Source organism: Rhinolophus sinicus, chromosome 1 (genome assembly GCF_057876585.1).
Source record: "Rhinolophus sinicus isolate RSI-liver-muscle chromosome 1, RSI-T2T, whole genome shotgun sequence".
NCBI lineage: Eukaryota > Metazoa > Chordata > Mammalia > Chiroptera > Rhinolophidae > Rhinolophus > Rhinolophus sinicus.
This window is the reverse complement of record NC_142501.1, coordinates 68,243,356-68,261,517: the sequence shown is the minus strand read 5'-3', so window position 1 is coordinate 68,261,517 and position 18,162 is coordinate 68,243,356. Positions and strand designations below refer to the sequence as shown.

General features: G+C 37.1%; 1 protein-coding gene across 1 annotated transcript in view; it reads right to left on the bottom strand.

Moving 5' to 3' along the window:
• Positions 1-214: 214 nt before the first annotated feature.
• The window catches only part of KCNMB4 (potassium calcium-activated channel subfamily M regulatory beta subunit 4), a 55,589-nt gene continuing 37,641 nt past the window's right edge, over positions 215-18,162 (bottom strand). Inside the window, exon 3 of the mRNA XM_019748944.3 lies at positions 215-3,284. Coding sequence (XP_019604503.1) covers positions 3,116-3,284 — 169 coding nt within the window. The 3' untranslated portion in view covers positions 215-3,115. The remainder of the gene's footprint in view (positions 3,285-18,162) is intronic.

Genomic DNA, 18,162 nt, shown 5'->3' with positions numbered 1-18,162 from the left:
TATTAGTGGCTAATGGCTAACCAGTAACAGCTGATGGCCACCCAGCCACAGCAAATGGCCCTCTGATTACAGCTGATGGCCATCAAATAACTGAACCAGCACCTTTCCACGTGAGGCCGAGAGCCTGGAAACTGCTCTCTGGAACTCTGTTCCCACAGACCACTTAACCCATAATTTGGCTTGGATTTGAGACTAATAACCACACACACATAAAGAGGGTATGAAAAGGTTTATTATTCACATAATGAGACTTTCTGGGGAGAGCAGGGCAAGTCCCCAGGCAGATCCAAAAAATGACTGGACTGGCTTGACTTTTATTGTTCTTAGAGTGTGAGGCTGGGGTGAGGGTTCCTGTGTGCAGGCCAGAGCTTGTATAAATTTGAACTTCCCACCTGGCCCAAAGAAGGAGGCCCCCAGGCTTTCTAATCAGCTTGACCAGATATGGAGCTTAGGAGCAAAGGGGAGTGAAGAGGCTTGAAAACTCTCAGCAGTCACACATCAAAAATGGAGTTGGCCTCTTTATCACAGCCAAATGAACTATAATCCTAGCCTCTAAGAGCCTATGTTTGCTCAGTCTCTAAGGAAATCTAGGTTACAAATCTGTACCAGCAGACAGGGGCCTGCAAAAGCTGTGATGCCCCCTAAAGTTTTAGATATGGTTATGAATCTGATGAGCAAGAATTTCTTAGAAGTCAAGCCTGGGACCACAGAGGACGATGGACAAGAGTTTCTCCCAGACAGCAGATTCAAGGTTTAACCAAGGACCTTATTTCCTGCCAGGGCAAGGGATCTTTGTCAGCCCTGCTCAGATTTTCATCATGGCATGAGCTATTCATGGCTATGCATCATTCTTTCCTTTTACGCTAGTATTCGCTCTCCCCTTTTCCTTTTAGTAATAGAACCTTTACCCTGGAGTTTTAGAACATATGTCCATCTAGCTGGATGTAACATGCCCCAGCCTTCCTTGAAGCTAGGGATAGCTACAAGTATGTAGTGAGTAGTTATGAATGGATTAGGAGAAGTGATGGCTGAAATCTCCTTAAATGGAAATAGCTTGCTCCCAACTTCCTCTTTTTATACAGTGATGTGCTTCTTTGAGACAGCTTGGACCATTACCCTTGGTAATGAAAGAATAAGGTAGGTGAATCCTGGGTCCCTTGATTACCTTGTGAAACGGAGGTGCCCTAACTGCCCTAGACTTCTCAACTACATGTGGATAGCTGTGTAAGGAAGAAATAAACTTCTGTCTTATGTGAGAGATGATTATTTTGGAGTCTTAGACCACTTATACAAAAAAAGAGAATTAAAATATTAAGAAGTTAAGTTTCTTTACCTTTTATGATTTTGAAAATGTTATTTCCTTATTACTGTAGGTTTTATCTTTAATGACAATTATAAATAAAGTATCTCAAATTTAACTGGCTGTTATCATAGATTACATAAGTATCATAGATTATTGGATTAAGATAAAATAAAGTCGATTTCATTTCCCACAATGGGATGCTAAGATGATGATTTTCTCTGATTCCCATTTGCATGTGACTCTGCTTCAGAATAGTTTATTGTGTTGCTAAGACAACAGGGATGCTGCAATAGAAAACCTTGAAGTCAAGGTACTATAGCTGCTTCAAAGGATGTCATAAACAGTGTGTTCAAGGCCTTGTTCACAGTGCAACCTGTAACACTTGAATTAGAAAAAAAATCATCATACTCATCCAGCGCCCTTCCACAGAAGACTATGACTCTCTCAATTACTTGCATTCTAAAATTAAAAGAACAGTGGTATGTGGACTAAAAGTCACAAAATTGTCATTCCACTAATATGTATTTTTCTTGGAACTCTGAGCAAATCAATGCGGGGAGCTTGTCCTTAAATTCTAATTTGTCGTTATTCTACTAAAAGCATGTTGAAGGATATTAGAAGAAAACAAAAAGAAATTAGGTTGTCAATATACATTTCATCCAAACAAAGTTTGATTCCACCTGATAAATAAATAGGGTAGGTTTGATATTCACTGAGACCTGTGACTGATATTTGGAATTTGAATTTATAAACAAATGCAAAGAAGTCGGGTCTCCTCAACGAACTTTAGATAAAGGCACAGAAAGCTCAGCAGTGATGCGAGCTGGGTTGCATCTCCAGGTTTGTCCAAGCAAACGAAACAACTGCCGCAATATTTTTGCTTTAATACTGGTAACATCAAGGCAGGGACAAAGAAAATCGAAACAAACTGTTTAAACAAATTTGGAATATTTTTTTCTGACCTACAAAAGAAATGAAAACAGCATTGAACTAAGCTGAAAAGTGTCCTTCACATCATGTACATTCTATTGTATGAGGATAAAATCCACCAAAAACGACACGAACAGATGAATAAAGGAGAGCAGTGCTCTTAGAGCGAGGACAGGCCTTGTCCCCTCTTAAGAAATAATCTGGTGAAAACTAATGGGTAGTCAAAGGCAAGTGTTGCAGGATATGTGTTTCCAATCTTTGAGCGTCGCTTGCCGAAGAGTCACAGAAGTGACAGGAGACTGAGTTAACAGCGCAGTAACCTTCTTTCAAGCAAGAGTCCAAAGCTACTCTTTAATAATGGAAACTGGGGATTACATAGTGACGTCAAGACTTGTATAGGATCGGAATCTTCACCTCCAAGTAAAAGTTCAGTCTTGCAGAACCAAATGAAACCCAGAAGACCTTTTTTTTCTTTTTGAACCCGTGTTCTAAGCATAAAAAAAGGAAATAGAAAAGAACACAGACCACGCTATTTTAATACTTTTAAATACCATAAATCATAATGATTTGTATACTACACTGTACAATTATATACTGTTACTTTCCAAAGAAAATGAACCTCTTATCGGATTTTCTGACACTGATGCTCCAGACTGCTGAGAGCTTCACCCTTGATCCATCGCTACAACACACACAATACAATCTGCGAGGTTCCAAGTCTTCCAGTCGTGCCTGCTGCTGCTGCCGCTACCGTTGAGGGAGGAACCTCTCCGAGACCTCTCAGAGCCCCTTCCGTCTCCTGCGCCGGAAACAGGCTCTGCAGGTAGATGTGTGCGGATGGATGCAGCTTCTGGGCTTTGCTTCCCACAAGCCTCCTCCCTTCTAGGAGAACTTGCGCTTCTTCATGGTTTCTGCCTTGACTGCCAGGCTCTTGGCACAGATGGTCAGGACCACAATGAGAACGCCCACCACAAATGTCACCAGGGGCCAGAGGAAGCAATGCAGGAGGACAATCTCATCATGCGTGCGATGCAGAAGCACATCATCTGGTCTGCAAGACAGTGGAAGATAGAAAAGAAAGAGTGGTCAACTGCCTTGGTGTGGCACTGAACATTTTTTACAACCTGGACTCCTACTTGCTTTCTGGTCCAAAGGGGAGAATCATTGACAGTCAAGACCTCATTCTGACTATAAACACTGTCCTTTGTGCTTCACATCCATTACTGTCAGTTCTGAGGTCTCGAATCAAGTAATTGTGCAAATGTATATATGATTTATAATGTAGTTCACATGTGGCAATGTCAAAAGTGTAGCAATCGCTTATGCTACTGTTTTCTTTCACTTTAAGTTGCTTAACATATTCCATTTCCCCACTCAGTCTTTAATGTCGGCTGATTACAGTGGCTCAGATCAGTCTCTGGGTGGTGAACACACAATGTGATACATTGATGATGGATGAGTATTACAGAATTGGACACTGGAAACCTATGGAACTCTACTAACCATTGTCATCCCAATAAACTTTCAAAGAATACAATTAATAAAGTGGCTCAGATCAGTCTAAAAATTACTTATGGATTGACATTCTCAAACAAATCAAACTAGACCTCAGCACTCAATCCAAATGACCCTAATCACACACACACACACACACACACACACACACACACACACACACACACACAGTTAAAGCCACTGTTTAAATTTAGTCGGAAAGACCTATGCTGTAGCCTTCCAGTTGATGCAGCTTCACTCCATGAAGGCTTTTATTAATGAACAGACAAATAAATGGTTGAATTTAATACATTTTCCCATGCTTCTAGGTGGGATTAGCCATCATTTTGAACCACTGACCACTTTCTTGATAAATTTTGCAAAGTCTTAGCACTATATTTCTGTCTTATCAATGATGGGCTCTATTTCCAATTCCAGCACTGATCTCATTCACAGGAAATAAAGCTGAGGTATGTTCCACAGCCATGATCTCTCATCTTTGGCCATTAGAGAGCGAGATCCTGGGAATTTAGCTTTCATACAAGAAGTTTACATTCTGCAAGCTATTTCCATTTCATCCACTGGAAGGTTCGTTCTGTTATACTAGAGCAGTGCTGCTGTCTCCGGAAAAGAAAACAATGCAAACTATTTGCCCTCGAGAACATCAGAGTCTTTAGAGAACAAGGGCAGTGCATTTAACACGTTGCGTACGGCGGGGTTTAAATCCCTCGTGAAGATTCTCGTGATCCGTACGCAACGTGTTAACAGAGAAATGTTTCCTGAGGAGCTCTCACTAATCCTAGCTCTCATAATTCATGACCTATTTTCCCCGAAAACTGACAAAGAATGTTGGGTATATCTCTTCCACCTATAATGCAGCCATCACGTGGCATCAACAAGAACAGTTTCTGCAGATTGGCTTTGGAATTACACAATCGTCGCTCCTTTCTGTGCATAATATAATTTTGAATTTTGCATATAAACAGATTTTTATTGATATCTTATATTATTTCAATTAAAATTAGTACTAAGTGAATACAGAGTCATTATAACAATTAAGCAAAAATCATTCCTGTTTACAGAAATTACTCCTTTTTCTGAATCCCTGTAGCAACACATTGTTTTCAAGACTTGTGCTATCATTAACCTGTGATATATATTAATATACATACATATCCTTGTTTCCCATAAGGTCACTGACTTTGTCCTTGCCTGTTATTAGACACATAGATGTTGTTAAACAACTGCTTGCTACTGATGAAGGGGAAACTGTCACTGTTGCAGCCTTGTTGTCCATGAAAAATTTTAAGAAACTTCAAGTTGTGACTGTTAAGAAAGTTGAGGCCTCGGTCCAAAAATAATCAGGACATAGTATAGTTGCAGTTATATTTTACAGTCTTTGAAATCCCAAACCCCTCACTTCCACAATTCTTTTCCCAGCTACGAGACTCACAGCTTCAGATGCCTAAACTCAAGTGTGCAAGGGAAGGTAAAAGCTGTCTCAGGATGAATTTCCTTCCCTTCCTTCTTACCTTCATTCCTACCTACCTTCCTTTACCTTCCCCTTCCTTCCTCTTTTGTTTTGAGGAATTATTTTGTCTTGAGATCCTGCTCCTCCAGAATCTATTGGTACAAAGATAAACTAGATTCTTCACCAAAGTGTGAAGGTGCACAGTGTGAATGTACTTCATACCACAGACCTGTACTCTTATAAGTGGTTAAAATGGTCTGATAACAACAAAAAGGCAGGGGAACTTGCTTAGATTTGTAACACTATTTTAATGAATTTGCATGTAACTTCCATAAGTAATGTGTTTTGCAGTCAATTTTCTAGTGAAATGCTTCAGTGAGTATCTTTTGTATTCCTCTTCTAGTCATTGTTTTTTCATATATTTTTATTTGTTAATTTATTTTTCCAGTTATAGTTGACATTCAATATTATTTTATATTAGTTTCAGGTGTACAGCACAGTGGTTAGACATTTATATAATTTATGCAGTGATTCCTCCAATTAGTCTGGCACTATACATAGTTGTTGCAACATTACCGACTATATTCTCTAGTTGCTATTGGTTAAATTCTTTACCACAACGTTGTACAGTTGAGATAGAAAAATAGTCACCGATGAAGGTGGTTAGAACACTTACACCTATTATCTAAAACACAATTTGAAGAACATTTACTAAAAAAGAATGTGGATAAATAGGAGAGGAAGAGAGAAAATAATAACTGGAGCATGCTGGACCCAGATATTTTTTATTTAGAAGCTTCTTGGCATTCTACCCCCTATAAGAGAGCCCTTGGGACAAAACTTTATTTTAATATTTCAAATGACAAAACATCATTCCCATGAGCTAGCAAATTCAACACAGAATTTGTAATCACTTCAAAAGCCTTCTTTGAGGTAATATATAAAATATTTTATAAAATATTGTATAAAAATGTTCGCATTTCTTTATAAATAATTAATGCCTGCTTTCATTTCACACAGTTCTAAGACGCCCCAGCTCCCTTCAATGGAATGAAGGGTAGCAGAAAATGCCACTTTGGCATAAGGATTATTTTGAGCTGATGGCAATTGAGAAGCATATACAAGAAAAACTCTCCACCCTCCCCTTATTTGCTTAAAAGCAGGACATAAATTTGTAAGGTGCTCCCCCTCCCCTTTCTTCCAGGAAAGACAGACGCTCATCAATGGAGGCAACTGTAGACCATTATCAGCCCAGAGAGGGCACCAGAGGAATCTATATTACAAACTTTACTGACTAGCTCTTTCATTAGTTCCCCCATGTATTCACCTCCCTATAATATGCTGCCCTAGAAAATTAAAGTCTCTTTCCTTTGTCTTTTCATGTCTCGAAAATTTATTGCTTTTTTAAAAAGATGCTAAGTAAGCCCGAGTTCTAACCACCTCTTTGAGTTACGCACCACTGAATGCTTCCACATGAATGGATGATGCACATGTTAATAAACTTCTTTGCTTTTCTCTTGTTAATCCGTCTTTGTGGGTCTAATTTAGCACCCCAGTCAATGAACCAAAAATGGGTGGAGGGAAAAGTTTTCCTCCCCTACAGAAATAACTTACTTCTCTGTACAGTAATGCTTATGTTCACCATTCAGTTATAGGATTTACTGAGCTTATCTCTAAATTGATCCTTGTGACATAATTAAAGTGTGGCTCTTTCAAACTGGGCCTTTAGTGCCTTAATGGAATGCACTCCCCTGCCTCAGTTTCCTCCAATTTTATCAGGAAGCTTTCAGATGGGTTAGCAAAAGTTATTTGCAAAGGGGTTTAGACTTAGAATTCAGTTTTTCATAATTCCATGATGGTGGGACTAAAGAGGAACTTTTTTTAAAAATCACTCTTTTTGGCATTTGGCAAACTAGATAAATGGTCTGATGAGATGTGAATATGATAGAGTGAAATCAGGACGGTGATGCAGGCAATAAGCAAAACAAACAAAAAATAATGATGATTACTCTATCTGAGGACTTCAAAAAGTTGGGGTGTGTAGAAACACTAATGGAAAGCAGTTTTTACTCCCACACGGTTGGGTACAAACACCATAAAAACAGGAGTAAGTGCTGTGGGTCCCTTTATAAATACTTTCCTAAGGGTTGGCCCTACCCTGAGTTGAGCTCTGAAAGTATATTGGGATAACAGTAGTTAGCATTTATTAAGTGTTCACTGCCCTCATGTGCTCTGGTAGGACATTTAATCTCACTGGATCCTTACAATAACCCTGTGCTGGAAGAATTTTAACCTTTTTACAATCAAAGAAACAAAGGCAAAGAAAGATTAGTTTGCCCAAGATTACACAACTTAAAATAATGATACAAATAATGATTTAAAAACCATATCTGTATGCTTTTTAAACCTGTACTATTTACCCCTCAGCTAGCTTTTCTCAAATTCACATCACTTCTGGTGTTCGCTGAAATTCACCTTCCTGGGTTTCAACCCCTGGTTGATTATATCAGAATTTGAGGTTGTGAGGCCCAGACATCTGCAGTTTTGAGAAGCTCCTGGGTGATGCTAATACACGATAAAGTTTAAGAAGCACTGTGTAAATTCTAATAGTTTAAAAAATTTGGTGTGAAACATGAAGCTACTTAGTTGGCTATTTCTGAAATTGCCTAATTTCATTTTCATGGCCTCCACATACTTTTGTGCATAAAGGTGCCCTAAGATAAAACAGGAGAGTGGGGATGGGGGGTGGCGTGGTCTTGGGGGGAAGGGTAGGGGGTAGAAATCCAGACCCTGGTGCTAGATTTTCCAAGGGGAGGGGCTTTGTTCTATTTGGCAAGATAGGATAGCAGATCTAATTGTACCAGATAAAAAGACAAAGATGTGGTATATATCATCCTAAATATAAAAATATAACTCATAGATACAGATAACAGAATAGTTGGGGGGAGAGCAGGGGGGAGGGCAAATTGGGTAAAGGGGACAAATATATGGCGAGGGACGAAAACTAGACTTTGGGTGGTGAGCACATAATATTCCATTATACAGATATTGAATTATAGTGTTGTACATCTGAAATTTATATAATGTTATTAACCAACATTACCTCAATAAACTTAATAAGAAAAAATTAGTGAAAAATATATTTCCTTTGACTTTGTCTCACCAAATGAGATTTCTTCCAATACCACACAATGCCTGTTCTATTGGCTAATAGGGAGAGAAAATGGTGACCTCCTTTTTTAATGAGCTGGAAAACTTCTTAAACTTAACCAGTTCGTATAAAAATCTGAACTGCATTATAATTTACTAGTATTGTATGATGGTAACTGTACCAATCAGGACAAGGCGATCTACTCCAAAGTACTTCCTCCAAGAGACCCTACAGGAAATGGAAATCTTTCTAGATTTATTATTACAAGTACTTCTCATTTACCTGAGCAGAGAATTTTGCTTTTCATGGAGGCTACCAGAAAGGTAAAATTTGGCCCAACTCTAGCAAGACTACACAGCTTTTTCTGTGCCAACCTCTCATACTTTGTCTCATTTTCTTCACATGTTTCTGATTTATTTTGTATTGCTAAATTCTATCAACTTTAAAGCACTCGCTTGACCATTCTTAGAATAGGCATATATCAGTTATCTACATTTACATATGAGGCATACAATAAACCTTGGAAACTTTTTCAGTTGTCAAGTTTTACCCATATTTCCATGAGAAATACGATGTCATTACAGGAAGTTGCACTTATGTATTTTGATAAAATCTTATTTTAAAGTCTACAAATGCTTCATCATTATCACAATCATAAAATAATTCTGCAGGCAAAATGTCAGTCCAGTCTGCCAAGCCTCTGTATAGTAGCATAGCCAAATGACATAAAAATGTAGTGATTTCATCTGCCAAACCTTTAGAATAGGTGCTATCTATTCCTGTTCTAAAGCTTGTTTATTATTTATAACATGACCTACTTTTCAAAAGAACCTGAAGTAGGTAACAATAAAAACAAAAGACCTGAGTACAACAAAATCCTTAAACTGACAGTAAAGATCAAGTACAATTTAATTAGGATGGGAAAAAAATAGAAATTCCAGGCTAGGAATAGCTCCTGCCTTAAGCATCAATGGAACTCACCTCTGAATGTCCCAGCACCCAAGGAAAAAGGAACAGAGATGCATTACACCGTTGCCATTTAAAAAAACAAAACAAAACAAAAAAAATGGAAGCATGCCAATTCGTCAGAAAAATACTTTGTTGCTAGGGCTACATTCGATAAATTAGATTGTGTATTTTTTACATAAAGTAATCTGTATAACACATTTAAAAGGCCGTTAAAATAGTAGTTTTACAAACCTGGCTAATGAAATCATTTGAGGAGTTTTTACAATATTGATTCTAAGGTCTCAGATCTCCTGAATCAGACTGAGGTTTTAAACAGCTTTCCGAGTGATGCTAATAATTACTCACATCTGGGCATAACTGACTTAAGGCTTTTTAAGTATCAAAAATGGTTTTTGACAATAACTGAAGAGCAAATCATTCAAGACTGAAATCCCTGAGGAAACATTTTATGTTACTGGTTGAAAGGAGAGTCTTCTGTCAGGTTAATTCCTGACATGGAAGTGACAAAACGATATTTTATCATGAAAACCAAAAACCCTGACATGTATTCATTCCTGTATAACTTTGTCTACTCGGAGCTGGGTTTCAGACAGCCTTTCAAAGTTTTCCATAAAAGTCTCAAATGTATAAACAAATATACATTTGAAATTTGACAGCTGAGAGGTGACTATGTCACAGATTTTCAGGCAGGAATTGCTGATCATTGATATCTAATCTAGAAAACTTTGATGTAGGTATTTTGATTTTCAGCAAGACTCCATGCTATGGGCTTTCTAGAAGGAGCTTTCATTAAAACGCACCTCAGGAAAACATTTGACTTGATCTATTGATCAATGATTTTTAAAAGATTTCAAGACTTTTCTACCAAAAGATATTAAAGACTGATTAATAACATTGAATCTGGTTTTGACTTAATTGAGCTATACTATTGACCGTAATTAGCCACTGTGGTTAGTTGCTGTTTGAAGCAATCATAGGGCCTTGACAAGAAAAAAGTATACTTGTCTTCCTATGTGATCACAGGAAGGCATTTGAACAGAGAACCTAGACACTGTATCCAGTTCTGTTATAGCTCTCTACTGTCCACCATGTGAGAACACAGCAAGAAGATGGCCGTGTGTAATCAGGAAGAGGGTTCTCACCAGAACCCAACCACGCTGACACGCTGACCTCAGACCTCCAGCCTTCATAATTGTGGGAAAGCAATGTTTGTTAAGGTAAAAAAAAATAGGAAAAAAAAATTCCACTATAAATTACAGTAGGAATACAGGAACCAGAATAGATATCCTTAGCAGTTTTTCTTTCTTTTTTTTTTTTTTTTGTGATTTGCTCTATCATGAGCCTATTTTTGCCCACTCCAGTTCAGCAATGATATTGTGATTAACTAAGGGCTTTTAAAAGCTTGGGAGGTATTGTATCAAGATCATGGCTCTGTTCTACAGACGGTTCCTACGTATGGATGAAAGGCTGATTATAGATTTATAAATGTTATAAACATCCTTACATTTTCTTAACTATTTTCTCCAATTAGGTGAATTTAGAGTAGTAATGTTCAACTGTATGAAAGTTCTTCCTCAAGCTTGCCTACTCTTCGTGCATATTCAGGAAATTAAATCAAGGCCCAAACCTGTCATTTCTGGAGAGAAAAATGTGCATTCAGCTTTGGCAGCATATATAACAAACTGGCAGGTGTTTTATTTTTGACCAATAAAGTGTTGAATTAAGTATAAATTGGAAAGATTATAAGTTCACACTGATGGAAAATCCTAAGTAGCCTGGCAAGTGTAGGATAGTATTTCAGATCATGAGCTTGAGTTAGACAAACTTGGGTTTGAACAGGGGCTTGGCAACTTGCTAACTAAGAGAAATAATTAATCCCTCTGAGTCTTAACTTTTTCATCTGTAAAATGGGGATAATAACATCTACCTTACAGGGTTATCCTGAGGAGTAAATGAAATAATGTATGCCAAGTGCTTAGGCAGATGGCTGCCTAATAGTGAGTATTTAATACCCAATAAGGGGTGGTAATCATAATGGTGAGCATGATACATTTGGGGCTCACAACTCATACAATGACTTTTAAATGTTGGCAATAACACATATTTTCCAAATATCTTCTTCAATCTAAGACTATCCCACTGAAATCACAGGAAATTCCTTTGATCAAATTAAAATTTTGGCATTGCCCCTTGCCCTCTTGTACCCCTCGTAGTCAGCTTTCCAAGTCCTGTACAGGTAGGCTTAAATGTAGCGGTATTAAGAAACAAAATAGATTTAACAAGCAAATGATTACTTTCCATCTTAATATATGCATCTCAGATGGAGATAAGTAAGAAAACAATTTCTTTAACACCAGTCCCTGGATTAGGAACAAATAGAAGTTATCCCTAATTTTATCCCCAAAGCCATTATTTAACAACAAATTATGGTGTTTGGGCTTAGCAATGTTTTCCTACTGATTAAGATGGGTGTCCTTAACAGTTGCAGCCCAGACAAGTAATTTTCTCACCCCAGATCTTCTAAAGCAGAGGCCTAGGGAAACCACTGTAGCTCTATGTTCCCAATGTACAAACTTCTTTTAAGGTTTTATTCACACTGTGTGGTAATTACTCTTTATACATCTGCCTGTTTTCCCAACTTGATTCTAAGAACCCTGAGATCAGGGACCTCATCTTATTCTTCCCACCATAAATAAATAAATAAATAAATATTAAGATGGATCCAAAACTTAATTGTAAAAAACAAACCATGAATGCTCTAGAATACCTGAATTTTAAAAAATAAGCTTAAAATGAGAAAAAAATGTCTTTCTAACATGATTTTTGGGTGTAAATATGTCCTAAATATTCTGTTAGACTTACTTACACAAAGAAATTATTCACTGTTTATTAAAAATTAAAATTTAACTGGTGTCTTTTATTTTAATTTGCTAAATTTGACAACCCTAATTTCTAAGTAAGACATGAAGTGTAGAAACTATTAAGAAAAGATGGATGATCTAATTATAGAAATGTAAACATTTTTGTATAGTCAAAAAACCTCCACAAATCCCAAACAAGAAAAAAAAGGAATTCATCATCACTAAACCAGTATTACAAGGAATGTTAGAGGAACTTCTTTAAGATAGAAAAAAAAAATAAAAAAAAAATATGAATAATAAAATGGCAATAACTACATATTTATCAACAATTACTTTCAATGTAAATGGATTAAATGCTTCGAACAAAAACATAGGGTGGCTGAATGTTTAAGAAAACAAAACCTTTACACATGCTGCCTACAAGAGACTCACTTCAGATTGAAAGACACACACAGACAGAAAGTAACGGGATGGAAGAGCACATTTCATGAAAATGAAGGAAAAAATGCTAGGGTAGCAATAATTATATCAGACAAAACAGACTTTAAAGTAAAGGCTATAACAATTCTACTTCTGGGTATTTATCTGAAGAAACCCAAAACACTAATTTGAAAAGACATATGCATCCATATGTTCGTTGCAGCGTTATTCACAATAGGCAAGATATGGAAGCAACCTAAGTGTCCATCAACAGACAAATGGATAAAGAAGAGGTCGCATGTATATACAATGGAATATTACTGAGCCATAAAAAGAATGAAATATTGCCATCTGCAACAACATCGATGGACCTAGAGGGTGTTATGCTAAGTGAAATAAGACAGAGAAAGACAAATACCATATGATTTCACTTATAAGTGGAATCTAAAAAACAAACACAACATAAATGAACTCATAGATACAGAGAACATTTTGATGGTTGCCAGATGGCAGGGGGGCTGGAGGGATGGGTGAAAAAGAGAAAGGGATTAAGATGTGCAAATTGCCAGTTATAAAAATAGTCATAGGGATGCAATGTACAGCATAGGGAATATACTCAATAATATTGTAACAACTATGTATGGCGTCATATTGGTACTTATCACTGTGATCACTTCTTAAGTTATACAAATGTCTAATCTCTGTGTTGTACACCTGAAACTAATATAATATTTTATGCCAACTATAACTGACAAGTAAAAAGATACTTAAAAACAAATAACAGCAGTGGAATGTGGTAAAAAAAACACAAAACAGCACTGACCTCAAATTTTTAATTTCTTGTAGTAAATAAATAAAGTTCCATAAAGCAAAAATAAAAACTCCATAGGCAAAAATAAAAACATATTGCTAATATTTACATTAAAAGATGCTGAATTCCATTCATTAATGAAAGAAAAGCAAATTAAAAACAAGATACCATTTTTTACCTATAAATAACACTCAGTTCTGAAGAGAATGTGGGAAAATAAAACTTTTATGTAAGTTAAGTACAACTTTTTTTGAATAGTTGTTAGTATCTATTAAAATTTTAGATGTATATAACTTTTGATTCAGCAATTATACTTCCATGAATTTACTCTTCAGATATTTAAAAAAAAAAAAAAAAAGGCAATGGGCAAATTTTTTCTCTTCAAGATTTTAAAAATTAAAGTAGGGGCATAATTTAGGATATTATCTTTCTTTCAGAATCTACAGCTCTCTATTCACTGTAGCAATCATTTCTTTTACTCGAAAACTTCACCTCTACATCTTGTTTTCATGTTTTCAGTTATTCTGCCAATTTACATAGATGGTTAAAGCTGCTTTGAATATATTTACTTCAAAATATTATTCACACAGTAAATAACAGAAATCTGTTGTCCCACGATATTTCAGATATATAAATCCATATTATGGTCAAACACTGTACTATGTATGAATTGTCCAAGAAACCTTCACCAGACTCAACTGCAATGATCCTAAAAGAGAAGAGTCACCTAAGGAAGAACGAGGCTGGACTGGGAGTTCTTCAGAAAAAATGAGGTTTTTAAAGGACCTTTAAAAAAAAGATGGAAGGGAAGGGGCAGGACCAAGGATGAATAAACAATGACATAAACCTATAACAACACCGTCAGGAAGGCAACGCCCAGAATAAGATGAGCTGATGAAACATGCTGCAGACAATGAAAAGGGCTGTGAAAGCTATGTTCAAAGGAAGAATCAGAACAAAACGGACAGGCTACCCACCTACTTAGGACAAATGACTCAGTGTTAATAGAGAAACCTGGAACCACAAAACTCACTGTTCTCATTTCTCCATGGAGGAAAATACTATTCAGATTGGAAATGATGGCCCAAACCAGGATAACTGAAACCCAGGACAGGCAAGAAGACAATAAGAGATGGCACTTCTGAGACATTTCTTTTGCTGGCTAAGGAAAATCCCCTGGCAAAGGTATTCCTAATTCCACAACAGGAACACTTTTCCTTTTCTCATTAAAGTAAAAAGAACTATTATCTTATGAAATGTTCATGTCATCATCGGTGCTTTCCCAATACAATGAGGCCCTCAGATATAGACTCATAGACCCACAGATACAGACTCCCTCTTAGGAGGCAGCTGTGGGTCCCCAGAAAGAGCACAGGCTTTTGATTTTCTTAGGGATGGGGTGAAAGTTGTGACTCTCCACTTACTTTAGGCAGGTCATTTATCTCACCAAGCCTCAGTTAACTCATTTGTACAACGGGAAATAAAACCCTTATTAGGAAGATCAAATGAGGGTATTTATGTGGAAAATATTTTTCTACAAAACCAAACACGGCATAGATGGCCTTGAATCTAGTCCATATCCAAGTTCCCCAACGTTGGAGAAATATATTCGTCAACCCACAGAACATAAAACACAGAACCAGAATCTTTTAAAATTTGTGGCATTGTCAAAGCTCAGACTTAAACAAAAGCGAAGTCAAAGTCAATTCCACTTGGAACTATCTACAAATTACCACCTGTATGTTTTCTATGCAGCGGTAACAAATTTAGTGGCTTAAAACAACACAAATCTATTCTCTCATAGTTCTAGAGGTCAGAAGTCTGGAATTTGATTCACTAGGGCTAAAAGGAAGGTGCCAGCAGGGCTGCATTCCTTCTAGAGGCGCCAGGGGATAATCTGTTTCCTTGTCTTTTCCAGCTCCTAGAGGTTGCCTGCATTCCTTTGTTCATGGCCCCTTGGCATCACTGCAACCTTTTGCTGCCATCATCACATTCCCTACCCTTCCTCTTATCTTCTATCTCCCTCTTATAAAGACCGTGTAATTACATTCAGGGCCTATCCAGATAATCCAGTATAAACCTTCCAACTCAAGATCCTTCACTTAATTACAGCTACAGAGTCTCTTTTACCATATATGGGAATATAGGTAACAAGGTAGGGAAACAAATCTATGAGGATTAGTAGGTGGACATCTGTGGGGGCTATTATTTAGACAACCACACTACCATAACTAGCCTATATTATAATCTGTTCCTTATTAATACAAGTATTTTTATCCCTTTCCCCAGTTAGTCATTCAGAATTAAATCAATAGAAGCATCTTTAAAAAGAAAAAAAGAAAAAAACCCCAGAGAATAAACTCTTTTCTATTACCCCAACCTGAGTTATAAAAAGTATTTATTTTTTTCATCCTTTTTTTTCACATTTGCCCTTTTATTACAAAAGTATTTACATACAAAACACACCTGCCTGAAGATACTATGAAACACTTCTCTTTCCTTCATCTACATCTTCCTATTTTGTGCCTGCGCCTAGTCAGGGCTCCACAACTTCCCTCTCTACCTACTGTTCCTAACCACATCATTAAGGAGCTTCCCGAATTGGAATACAGTCCTCCATTCTAATCCTCCCTCAGGAATTGCCCTCTTATTTCCTATAGGATTTCCTTTCTGTCTCAGCAATACGTCTTTGCCATTTCCTTTTCAACTCTATTCTTCATCAAGTGTTTCCAAAGCTTCTTAATTCTTCCATACTCAGATCTTTCATGAGTAATTTTTCATATTAATTCTCCATATTAATTTTAACCACAATGCTATGCCATATCATGAACTTTGTCTCCATTAACTATTCTCCAAACCTTTTTCAATTCTAAATTTAAAAATTGAGATAGAATTTCTATACAGGAAAATTCAGAGGTAGTAAGTGTACAGTTTCGTCAGATCTTCCTATCATTTTAATACTGTTGATTTCTGATCCTTTTACTTCTATGTCATATTTTTAAAAGTTTTACAATTTCTATCCAACGCATTCTTTTATTTAACAACCTAAATTCTTCCATACAATTATTTTTCTCATAAAGATCAATACTGTATTATTAAATCAGATTTTAGTCTGAAATGGGTATGTTTAAGGGTGGGACCATTATGTTCCTAAAAGAAATCTCTCAGAACCCATTTCCCATCAATGGAATGACACCTATTCCTGGAGAAACATCCTCAGAAAATGGAAATGTTGACTTATGATGTAATGCTTGAAATACCCTTCTGTTTTTCAATTCCATATTTAGAGGAATTCATTCTTAAACATCAAAAGGTGCTTGTTGCCACCTATCATGTCTGAGAACACACTGATACAAACGGGTCTCCTAAAACTGGGAGGGACTAAAATCAACACTACTAATTACACCAGGACACCCCAGGATTCCTCTCACTGATTAAGACAAAACAACAGGGCCCCTTATTTACTTTGTGAAGCAAAATACCAAACGGGAAAGAGAAGTTCTCCTTATAAAAAAGACTGCAAACACTGAAAGGATAATCATTGTGCAAAATTATGTGCCTTTTTCTTCAAAACATCGTCAAAAACAGGGTAGAGGCTCCCCTTTGAAATCAAATGATATGCAAAGGCTTAACACTGAGCCAGTGCCTTCTAGGCCCATTTAATATTCTGATTCTGAGATCCTACTGTTCAAACCTGCTGCATTGTTTTAGGTGAAGGAAGTCATAGGTTGCACCCAGCATAGTAACTGCACACACAGAAAAAGACTCTTTTGAAAGAGATTTTAACAACCACATTTTGTATCATTTCCCTAAGCTGAGTCATGTTCTCAGCCCTCACTGCAGGCAAAGGGGATGCCGAAACTAGCAGGAGATGGAATCACAGATCACACACTTGCAATGTGGGTGTGAGAAACCGTTTCCAGGGAGAAAATGCCAAACATATTGATGCACCGAAAATATGCATATAAGCAGGGATTCCATCGGGTGTTGGTAAGACTGGAAAGAGCTTCAGAATTTGGTTCTCAAGGAAATGAGGCGGGTAAGGAATCCCCCCAAATGTCAATGTATCTTCTAACCATCTGAAGAATACTGGGCATATTGTGTGCAGATGAAAAGTGGCATTTTAAAAGGAGGTTGAGACACATTTTCCCCACAATTTTTGATATAAAGTCAAGATGGCAGAGGCTGCTTAACTAGTAAAATAGAAGTGGGGGCAGGGCAACAGGGCTCATTCATCCACCCACGGCTCCAACGCAAATGCCCCAACTAAGAACAGCAGTCCAGAGGGTCTGCCCAACTCCACAAAGCCTGCATTTTTTTCCCAGTGATTCTCACACCTAAAAGAGCATCACTCTGTGCTAAGCTCGAAGTGAGAGCTCAGTAAATGTTAGTGGAATAAGAAGGGAATGAAAATCCAGTGCCACCGTTTCAGTGACGCAAATGTTGCGATTGGGGAGGGGAGCAGGACCATAGACTTCATGGGAATTTTTTCAAAGTCTACTTCTATTTGTTTGAAATCGCAAATATCATAGATGCATTTGCATAAATAGTCATGTGTATTTGCTTGTGTTTTTACAGATTGTGCCAACTATTTTCAGATAACTTCCAAGAGAAAGTGATCATGTGTACTATTCTTTTTTGTCATTACAAAATTTATTTCCTTCCTGCTTAGTTATTTTAAAACCTATCTCTAGCCGGTCCAACCAACCCACACGCACATAACTACTGTCTCTCCAGGTTCCTGTTCCTTCA